We start from the raw sequence: 11,831 nt of genomic DNA on the forward strand, positions 1-11,831 counted from the left end.
TTTTTATAACATAAAGGCTTGTAAGTGAAGACAATCTTATTTTAATTATACCAATGCTATGATAGGTAAAAGAGTACTTCAGCATGGTGTGCAAATGTAAGTACAGTTATCAATTTTCCTGCACTGCAATCGTGCTACAGTTCCAACATGGTAAAACTAAGGTGTAAAAAATGAAAGTTTTTAGCTTCAGTCTTTTTCGAAGCCGCATAAATGTGAGACGTGGTACTTCGAGCAGTGAAGACAATATGATTTTCTGTCCGGACAGAAAGACGCAAACCATCACTCATATTTGCTACCAGTGATGCGGAAGAGCTAGAACGTGAACTCTGGTCTTAACACAACGAGCGGCCGCTGATGTGGCATTCGGTAATATACCTTACGCTGATGCAGAGGCTAATAAGATATACCTTTTTCTAAGTATTTTATTAGTTTGGGAAAGCTATTGCAAAAAGAAATGTTAACACATTCGTATTGCGACAACGTTCAATTTAACCTTTCCTCTAAACACCAGTATGGGGATGTATGGGGATCCTTGAAGAATGGAGTTCTGCAAGCTTGCGATGAAGTTTGTGGGAAAACAAAAGGCAGGATGGATCGAGGAGATACGTGGTGGTGGAATGAAGAGGTGAGGGAAGCAATTGGGGAGAAAAAAGTCGCATACAAGGCTTGGTGCAGAAATAGATCAGAAGAAACTAAGCTCAAGTACAAGCAATTGAAAAATCGGGCAAAGAAAATAGTTGCAAAAGCTATGAAGAAAGAAGCTGAGCAGGAATTGACCAAATTAAAAAACAGTCCTAACGAAGTATATAAGTTTATGAAGGTTATGAAGCGGGATGGGAAAGATGTAGATGGTGGACGATGTATTAGAGGAAGGGATGGAAAACTTGGTTTCAGTGAGAAAGATCGTGGAAGAATTTGGAAAGAACATATGGAGATGATAATGAACGAGGAAAACGATTGGAATCAAAATGTGGAAGCCGACGTGGTAGCAGGTCCATTAAAGAGAGTTATTCGAGAGGAGGTGACGCAAGCAATGAAGAAAATGAAATCGAGGAAGGCTCCTGGACTACCTGAAGTCACTGTGGAAATGATACGCGCAAGTGGAGAGACAGGATTGAAAGCAATGCAGGAAATCAGCCAACGTGTGTTAGATGGTAAAGGAATGCAAAATGAATGGAAGACGAGCGTGGTGATACCCATCTTCAAGGGAAAGGGTGATGTAATGGATTGTGGGTCATATAGGGGAATAAAACTGTTGGAGCATGCAATGAAGGTAGTGGAAAGGGTGTTGGAGAATAGAATAAGATCTGTGGTGAAGCTGGACGAGATGCAGTGTGGATTTATGCCTGGGAAGGGAACGACAGATGCTATTTTTATTTTGAGAAGGTTGCAAGAGGAATATCGAGACAAGGGTAAGAACTTGTACATGTGTTTCGTGGACATGGAAAAGGCGTTTAATAGAGTTCCAAGAAGAGTGACGGCATGGGCAATGAGAAAAAAAGTAATGCCAGAAGCTCTCGTGCAAGCCGTAATGGGTCTTTACGACGGTGCAAGGACGAGAGTTTGCGTTGGATCTGCCCTCTCAGACGAGTTTTCGGTGAAGGTGGGTGTACACCAGGGTTTTGTCCTCTCTCCTCTAATCTTTGCCATTGTGATTGATGTAATTACCGAATGTGTAAGAGAAGATTCATTAATGGAAATACTGTACGCCGATGATTTGGTTTTATTGAGTGACACAATGGAAGGTCTGAGAGGGAAATTTGAGAAGTGGAAGGAATCGTTTGAATGTTAAGGTATGCGTGTGAACATCAAAAAGACAAAGGTCGTAATAAGCGGAACGGAAGGGGAAATCACAATGAGCAAAATTGACCCATGTGGCGTCTGCGGAAGAAGAGTGATGGCAAATTCTGTTACATGTACGAAATGCAAGAAATGGGTGCATGGAAGATGTGCAAAGATGAAGAAAGTGACATGCAGATCTGGAGATGGTTTTGAATGTGAAAGATGCAAGAAGATTGAGAAAGGAATGATTGGTCCTGTTGAAAAGCTGAATGACGAAGTTGAATCAGTAAATGCCTTTTGCTATCTAGGAGATAGACTGAATGCCAGTGGTGGTTGTGAAGCGGCAGTGACTGCAAGAGTAAGGTTTGGTTGGGTGAAATTTAGAGAGTGTCGAGAGTTGTTATGTGGTAGAAGATTTCCGTTGAAAATGAGAGGAAGAATTTATACTAGTTGTGTGAGATCTGCAATGCTGTACGGAAGTGAGACATGGTGCTTACGGGAAAACGAATTGGCGATTTTAAGAAGAATTGAGAGAGCGATGCTAAGAGCAATGTGTGGTGTAAAGCTGATGGACAAAAGGAAAACCGAAAAACTTCTGAGCTTGCTTGGGTTGAATGAGAGTGTTGATAAGTCGGCAAAAGCGAATGGAGTGAGGTGGTATGGGCATGTTTTGAGAAGGGATGAAGATGATGTTTTGAGAAGAGCGCTGGAGTTGCAAGTGGAGGGTCGAGGCAGGGTGTGAAGACGATTGGGGCACTTGGAGGTGAATCCGGCCACCCTCGGTAACGGGGACATCACCGGATTAAAACTAGACTACTACTACTACCAGTCTACTGGAGCGAAATTCAACACGCTACTCACCGATTCCGTAATAGTCAATCTGAGAGATCCTAAATGTCCCAATGTTCACAGTGTGGTCCACTTCAAAACTGCCCCGGTCGACTTTCACGTAAGGTCCAAGTTTGTTCTCCATGTTCGTAGTCAAGCCGCTTCGTACGTTGCTTTCAAGTTCTTCGAGCTGCGAAAAGAAAGCGCTATGATGTGGGGCAAAGGAAACTCTTTAGCAGCACTCGGTATATGAAATAACTTGCAAGCACCTTGACATGATCATGCAAGGTGCTTGACATGATCATGCTGAGGATGCTGTGATAGCGAAATCGAGTTATAATCAAGAAAATGAGGCTGGTAAACTGTTTGTTGCATTAAGTAACGAGGTTTACTTCAAAAGCAAGCAAAAACTTGACTCTGTTGATCCCGGTGACCGAGCCCGCGTCAGAGGTTCAAAACCCCCACAGGTATGCCAAACTGCCAGAAATAAGCTTCCAAGTGGCATTTACTGGTTAACAATAAAATTATCTTACAATCCATATTGGCATTTACATACATGACAGACATCATGAACGGTTTTAAGCTGATATTAATCAAACGCAGTAGTATTCTTCAAATCAGGTAAAACTCACTTCAGCTTCAATCTTTTCGATATCTACTTCTTCATTTTCATCGGCCAATTTTGCCAACAGAGTTTCTGATTTCTACAATGGTAAAAAAAGAATATATAAAACTATGCCATTACTCACAAATCACATATACAAGCAAAAATATGAGAAGAAAACAAAAACATGATATCTTCTGCCCACTATACCGATACTATTCTAATCATATCACAATGGATTTACAGTACTATATGTATAATACATAACACATAATAATTAAAATACTTTTAAACATTTTCTTTATGTTGCGTGTTCTTTGTGTGATAAACATAAAATATTTTAAACCCATTGAAGCTACTTTGTTTTGTATGTCTATTGTCTATGGTACAACAAAGCGAACTGTCTACCAAAGCTTTATCCATTACAGTATCATTGTGCAAGAAAAAACTCAATTTTTTTAAATAAATTCAGCTTTTCATGACTGTTGACAACGATTCCAGATAGTTAAGCGTATTGGAAGGCTAGGGAGTCAATTCTCATGCCTAATTGGAAGCATATGTTAAATGTCTTGCCAAGATTCAGTAATACACGCTCACTACGCCTTCCAGTCTAGTACCGTATATGCACAATTTCTAAAGAAGGATGAACTTTCAAAAAAAAAAATGCTAGGTGTCACATTCAGCGTCAAACTTAACAGGAAACGATAAGTAGGTTTAACGGGATGCAACGTACCGCTGTTACAGTGGAGTTTAATTCTTTTAACTTGTCTCTGCAAACCTCACTTTCTTCTTGCAATGTTCGAAAGTTACTCTCAACATGCATATTTAACTCCTTTTCTTTAGCATTGAGTTGGCTTGTGATGGCATTGTACACTTCCATAAGCTGCTTGTGAACATACGTTTTGGTTGCTTCAACTCTGTATTAAATGAAAAAAATCGTTTTCGACATCAATTTTTGCAAAAAAACATAAAAAGTTGGTAAAAACAAAAGACTTAATTTTAGTGTTTAATCTGAAACAAATAAGTTTTACGTTGGCGAGTTGAACTAAATCTGTTACTAAACATTTTTATCGTTGAACAGTAACCACTAGTGTCACAATTCCTTCTAGTTCTTACTACAGGTAAAGCGACTTTGGAAAGATTGATGACGTAGTTTATTGGAATATCATGCGTTAAACAATCAAATAAATGGTTGAATACTAATACCGTAGTTCTACTTGTGAGATGATAGATGAAAGTTCTTAAACTGACTTGACAAATGGTTCACCACTTCCAGCACATACAGAAATCAAACTCTTAACAGCAAACGTCTTCATCAATATCAAAATAACTATACACTACTACTTGCAATTGCTACTTTACATTGCAACTGGCAATAACTTCCACTTTTACAATCTATTCAATATCGGTTGGAATTCTACAATCGTTTTCAATATACGGTATACTTTTTATTATAACTTCTAATCCTCATAATACACATTACACAACTCTCAACAAAGCTCTAATAATAAAAATCAAATCACGTGAGACTACGCATATTGATTGTGACAAGGAGTTAGCTTGACCATGCTTCAGCTTACTTTGATTTATTCACAGCATTCCGAACATTTAATGAAACAACTTCATTGTTGATATTTTCTGACACAGATCTGAAAAATAAAATGTTTAGAAGTTAAACATACGAGGTGAACTGAATGGTCAATTGGTCGTGATCATACTTAGTGATGTATATAATTTTTTTGTGATTGTATTATTAGTCTAATATTGTAACATCTCTGTAAGTCACAAAATTTCCAAAGAACCCATTGCTTTTGGTAGACTGAAGCTTAATGTGTGGGAGAGACATCAAGGTATCCACGGAATGCGAAATGGCCTGTTTCGGTGAGTCCGATCCCTACTCGGAGATTTTTTCAATTTTTTTTTAAATTATTGGGTACCGTAGCCTAATTATCATTGCCGTTTAAGGGTTCGGGGTTAGAGGTTAGGAACTCACCGAATCGGACTCACCGAATAGTAGCAGATCCCACGGAATGGCCTGTTTAGGAGAATCCAATTCGGAGAATCCGATTTGGAGAAATTCCAATTCGGAGACAGCAATTTTTGAAGAAAATCGATTCGGTGATTACTTAAATCCAGCAAAAGACTTCTGTATAGTGTATTTAGAGAATTTGTAGCCCTGGATCATTTGGGTAAACGGTGTTTTTGTTTACCTGCCCATACCAATGCAAACAAGAAAGTTATTGTTTCAGTGAGGTAGATGTAAACTAGCTGATATCTTGCGAGCATAAGCTGTAGCGATATCTAGCATATTTAGCAACTTCAGTTGAGACATGTGGAGATGTGCTTATATCAAGACCAGTGTGAGTGCCTACCAGACACCAAAATTATCAAGGGCTACAATAAGACAGCTCTTAAATATATTAGCTACACAGAGTGGGTCCCCACCAGCATGTGCCTACATGTTCAAGCCCAAAAGTCACTTTGAAACCTTTCATAAAGAAATTCTCCATCAATCATGATTATTGGGAAGGCTTTGTCGTAGAATAGCATACATGGTACAGTCTTATCTCTATAGGCATAGCATCAGTGGAGAAACAAAATAGCCTACGCTCACTATTGTCAAAAAATGGGAATGGCACAAGACCCGAGCCATAAATACGAATCCCAGCCAACCATACTTCCTCATGTCCATACTGCAAGAGAAGATTCCCACACAGATAGACCTTGGACTGGATATCATCAGTCACCTTTGCACTCATGAACAGGAACCACATTTAAAAGCCTGATCCGGAACGAAATGACCCAATTGGTGCAACCGATTCAGTGCTAGTAATTTTGAGACACCGTTTGACTGTTTCCGAATTGATTCATTGACCATTTTTGGAAATGAAGGACAAACATCCAGTCCATCTTACGACATTTCATAATATCAGTATTATAATTACTGAATACATAGTGTCAGACCAAAAAATCTAGTAAACATTTAGCCTATCCATTTCATTGTATATAAATATAATAAACAGTTTCAAAAAAATTTACAACTGAAATCCTTTAATCCGTCCTTGAAGAAGTCTTCTTTTGTATCTGGCTTCCAAAGAGGTAGTTTGATGAAGTAAAAATATACCACTGTTGTGATGGGTGAGTTTGCAAGAAGCACAGATCAAAACTCCCCCACATACATTAATTTCTGAAACAACAACATATTAAAGCAAGGGCAAAACAAGAAGATACAACTATATAAACTGCAACAAAAAATAACAACATATGGAAAGCAATGGGTTTAGTAAGTTCAGTTCAGTTTATTTTTGTTTTGTTGGCAAAACAGAAAGAAAAAAGGCAGTGGCTATTTAACCGGCGCCGGTCTTTGAATCTGAAACACTATTTGACCGGCCATGACGTCACTATGTAGGCACTTCTTTCTTTTTCTCTTTCAAAGCAAAAGACGAGAAGAGTGCCAATATATAATAAGTTATAAATTCGACAATTATGTTAAACTGATTCGGTGGCGCGTAGGTCCGTAGGATACGCCTTGGGCTGGTGTTCCAGAGGGAATGAGTTCGATACTACGCGGAAGCGTTTTTTTTTTAAATTTTTAACTAAATTTTCACCCGAAGTGACTCAGTCGTTAGGCTGCTGCATTTTTGTGGTCAATTTTTAATTTGAGTAGCCTACAGCCAATTTTTTATGTCTTTTCAACTATGAGTAATGAAGTTAGAGTTTTTTAATTTTCTTGAATTTGGGAATTTCTCTGGATAATTTTCCATTCGTCATAAGAGGATGTGACCGTGTTTGCCAAACAACGCAAAAATGTAATGGGTCGTTCGGCAAACACGGTCACATCCTCTTATGACGAACGGAAAATTATCCAAAAAAATTCTCAAATTCAAGAAAATTAAAAAACTCTAACTTCATTGCTCATAGTTGAAAAGACATAAAAAATTGAGCTGTAGGCTACTCAAATTCAAAATTGACCACAAAAATGCAGCAGCCCAACGATTGAGTCACTTCGGGTCAAAATTTAGTTAAAAATTAAAAAAAAAACGCTTCCGCGTAGTATCGAAGTTATTCCCTCTGGAACACCAGCCCAAGATGTATCCTACGCGCCACCGAATCAGTTGAACATAATTGTCGAATTTATAACTTATTATATATAGGCACTCTTCTCGTCTTTTGCTTTGAAAAAGAAAAAGAAAGAAGTGCCTACATTAGGGTGGCCAAAAAAAATTGAAATTTTTTATTTTTGTTTGCACACCCTCTCATTTGAGGAGGATTCATGAAAAAATGACTCTGTGAAAATTTGAAGTGAATCCGACAAGAGGAAGTGCTCTCCCACCGACCTCACAGTTTGCTTTTATTGGCATAATCTGTCAAAATTCCTTGAATATGTGACGTAATTCTTTTTTGACTTATCTACATTGCAGTTGCAGCATTTTTGTTTTAACCATTGTTTTACTCTGAATTTATGATACAATAAGTGTTTCCACATGCAGAAAAACATAAATAATGCACAAAATAGATCACATTAACAAGCGTTTGGTATGAAATTAAATGCACTAAACTTTAGCGAAAACCGCATAAAAGTACGTTCACCAGTCACGATCGCAACGCTTTAGGTGACAACACGTTGCCCAAAAATTGCAAGAGAAATGTTTGTAAAGAGTCAAGCCATTGGTTGACTTTATTGCACTTGTTGGAAGCAGCTTTCTGTGGTGTTCGACCACTTGATAGAGGAGCTGGCGCTGTTGTTCATTTTTTGTAAGGACTTCATTGAAGTGAGTAGCTAATTTGACTGCCCAGTGCCCGCTCTGCACAATCATTGACGGCTTTGAGATGAAGCCAAACTTTGCAGGCTTCTTTATAATCATCACGATCACGCCATGTGTCGACAGAAGCAGTGACTCGAAAAGGTTAAGTGAATGCTGTGTTACAAACTGTGCCAAAGAGAGACGTTGAAACTTGACAATTTTGTTTGGGGCAACACGACGAACATCTTCGGGAAATGGGTCTTTCTTAAGAGCATTAACGATTGCTTTCTTTTCATCATCTGTGTTATTATCATTGAATAAAGGTAGTGCAGCAAGATCCTCACCGATGTACCACAAGCGCAACCTCAACTTTTTTCTGCCACTTGAGAAATTGCATTGTCAACCTCTTTATAATCCTCTGTGAGCTGTAACATTGCTAGGTCATTTGTAGGGGCAGATATTGATGAAGGTGCTGCAAACCAAAAAGTGGCATAGATAGTAGTAGTTAATATTACTTCATGTGCAACTGTACTGCACGCAAGTGGCAGTGTAATCTTATTGATCTTCATCTCGTAGTAGAGACGGCGAAGAACCACACCCCATACAGGCAGCTGACATGGCCCCTCAAGACAGTCAACAAATGGACACCCACTCTCTAGTGTTGACTCTCTTGAGGGGCCATGTCAGCTGCCTGTATGGGGTGTGGTTCTTCACCACCTCTACTACGAGATGAAAATCAATAAGATTACACTGCCACTTGCTTGCAGTACAGTTCTTGTGGGTGAAAGCTAATATCGCTACCACTGCAAAGACTCACGTTGTCACCAAACTAAAACGCATCCATCAAGAGCATATAGGAGAATCAAAGCACAAAGGGAGGCGAAATTCAGCTTCCTAGCTGACCTCAGAAGCTGACTTCACCCAGAGCTTAAGTGCATTATTTGATATTACACATGCTAACTGGGAATGCCACACAACAATACCAGAAGACTGCCAGTTTTTGATAGACCAATGTGGTGCATGACAGATACTGATGACAACAGAGGACCCAATCATGGACTTCTAAATAGTATCAGGAGTCAGGACTGGAAACTCAGTTTACAACAGTAGGCCAAACAGTTGGTACAACAGTTGGCCAACAGTGGGCCAACAGGGTTAGTTACTTGGCTGTTGGTCCACTGTTGGCCAACTGTTGTACCAACTGTTTGGCCTACTGTTGTAAACTAAGTTTCCAGTCCTGATATATTTAGAAGTCCATGACCCAATGCATCGCAAAGCTGCTGCAAAGTATAGAAAGCGCAAAGATGATGAACAAAGACGCAACAGAAATCGCATTGATCCAGTACCATCAAGTGCTGCTGCTTTCTCATCTGAAAATGATCAGCAGATGATGAAGATTCTTCCAGTGACCCACTATTTGCACCACAAATCCAAATAACAGCAAAACAAAACTCAGTAGGAGCAGCCATTACCAAAACGCTGCATTATCGATAATCCACTGTTTAATGCAGCACTGAACAGAACTATAACATCAAGTCGTCAAGCAATGATGATCATCACTCCTGATCTTGCTGCAGCTGGAATTGATATAAATGAATTGACAATGTCACATTCCTCTGTCATGAATGCTCAAAACACCTCACGTGAAAGCCTTGCAGCTGCAGTGCGGAAAAAATTTAAACCAACTGTTCCACTTGTTGCTCATTTTCATGGTACCATTTGACTAATGCCACTGGCACAAAGTGCGACTCTTTGGCCATTGTAGTTTTTGGTATGCATGTTGAAATACTGCTTGGCATTCCGAAGCTGCCTATTGGAACGGGATCACTAATGGGCCAAAAAGTAGTGGAATTCATACACGAGTTGTAGCAGAGCATTTAGCTGCACTTTGTTTTGACACAACATCAAGCAATATGAGAATCCACACTGGAGCTATCACTGTCGTGCAGCAGGCATTTAATCGAAGGCTGCTATTTCTTGCATGCCGTCGTCTCAAAGCCGTCAATGATTGTGCAGAGCGGGCACTGGGCAGTCAAATTAGCTACTCACTTCAATGAAGTCCTTACGGAAAATAAACAGCAGCGCCAGCTCCTCTATCAGGTGGTCGAGCACCACAGAAAGCTGCTTCCAACAAGTGCAAGTAAAAGCCAACATGCCAACAGCTCCATTAAATAAAATCAATGGCTTGACTCTTTACAAACGTTTCGTTTGCTTTTTCTGGGCAATGTGTTTTCACCTAAAGCGTTGCGATCGTGACTGGTGAACGTACTTTTATGCGGTTTTCGCTAAAGTTTAGTGCATTTAATTTCATACCAAACACTTGTTAATGTGAACTATTTTGTGCATTAGTTATGTTTTTCTGCATGTGGAAACACTTATTGTATCATAAATTCAGAGTAAAACAATGGTTAAAACAAAAATGCTGCAACTGCAATGTAAATAAGTCAAAAAAGAATTACGTCACATATTCAAGGAATTTTGACGAATTATGCCAATAAAAGCAAACTTTGAGGTCGGTGGGAGAGCACTTCCTCTTGTCGGATTCACTTCAAATTTTTACAGTGTTATTTTTTCATGAATCCTCCTCAAATGAGAGGGTGTGCAAACAAAAATAAAAAATTTCAATTTTTTTTGGCCACCCTAGCCTACATAGTGACGTCATGGCCGGTCAAATAGTGTTTCAGATTCAAAGACCGCGCCGGTTAAATAGCCACTGCCAAGAAAAAAACACAATAAACACAAATAATTCGCACAACAAGAACGGCAGCGAAAGACCAAAAGGTCACCAAAGTCAGTTGCCATCCAAACATTTAATCAAAAGACCCAAAATTAAGAACATTATCACATATAGCACAATACCAGCACTTTGCATAATACATTAACAGTGGAATAACACAGGGCAACATAAAAAAAACTGTGCAGAAAAATAAGCAGATATGTTTCAGAAGTGATCATTATACAAATTCTTTAATAAACATTTACTGTATATTTAAATTTAAAAGTATTATTAAAAGTAAGCCACATTTCTTTGAAGAAAAAAAGTACCGAACAGCCATGTATTGACAGTTCTAGTTTATTTTGAATCAGTATTGGGGAGATGAAATATTGCATGATACCGTACCATAAGCTGGCTCATAATTATGATGCCTATCATTTATTATTTGAGTTTCAATCATGACTGCTATACCTCACACATGATTAAGCAAAGCAAAAATTGAATTTTTTAAAACTTAAGTAATTTCACCAACGCATCATGACACAAAACATCAAATTCTCAGCAGTTGAGTGTAGCAAGAATTGACAGCGATAGACATGTGCTTCACCCATGAGGTTGGGCTCATCAGAATCGCACCACTAATTCATTCCACATAGTTCTCAACCGCTACTTTTGACAGTCAAAGATCGCTCCTTTTCAACACAAAAAATCAAGTTGAATTATTCGTAATCATACTACTGTACCATAAAATTACCTTGTCTTGGATTCACACAAGTGAAGCACACATGCGCCGATTCTTGGGCCTCACAGATCTGACAGATCATGTTAGCCGGCATATTAGGATATGGATTCCAACAATTTCAGTATAAAAATACAATCAAAAGCCGTTTAATTAAGATGAATTTCTCTTAAGACTCTGTCAAAACAATGGTTGGTTACCAAATAATGAAATAGAAATCACACAGTACCGGTACTTAACCTAACATATATTTGGAGCTGGTACCGGTATACATTATACAAGTCCCCCCCTTGGCAACTCATGACAAAGAGGAACTGACCAAAACATGTGGATTGAAGTGTGTGAACAGTAAAGCAAAGATTAAGTAGTTTCACCCTATAGGTTTGGTTGAGTCCTGTCTTTGTCATGAGTTATCAA

The 11,831-nt window shown here is 38.8% G+C and overlaps 1 protein-coding gene across 1 annotated transcript in view; it reads right to left on the minus strand.

The window, feature by feature from the left end:
• LOC145776243 (uncharacterized) overlaps nt 1–11,511 on the minus strand; it is a 29,024-nt gene extending 17,513 nt beyond the window's left edge. The window contains exons 1-6 of the mRNA XM_082587644.1: nt 11,430–11,511; nt 6,254–6,401; nt 4,795–4,863; nt 3,948–4,131; nt 3,243–3,314; nt 2,644–2,800 (exon numbers count right to left, since the gene is read on the minus strand). Coding sequence (XP_082443770.1) covers nt 2,644–2,800; nt 3,243–3,314; nt 3,948–4,131; nt 4,795–4,863; nt 6,254–6,401; nt 11,430–11,511 — 712 coding nt within the window. The remainder of the gene's footprint in view (nt 1–2,643; nt 2,801–3,242; nt 3,315–3,947; nt 4,132–4,794; nt 4,864–6,253; nt 6,402–11,429) is intronic.
• Nucleotides 11,512–11,831: the final 320 nt, after the last annotated feature.

Source organism: Aplidium turbinatum, chromosome 8 (assembly GCF_918807975.1).
Source record: "Aplidium turbinatum chromosome 8, kaAplTurb1.1, whole genome shotgun sequence".
In the NCBI taxonomy this organism is placed as follows: domain Eukaryota; kingdom Metazoa; phylum Chordata; class Ascidiacea; order Aplousobranchia; family Polyclinidae; genus Aplidium; species Aplidium turbinatum.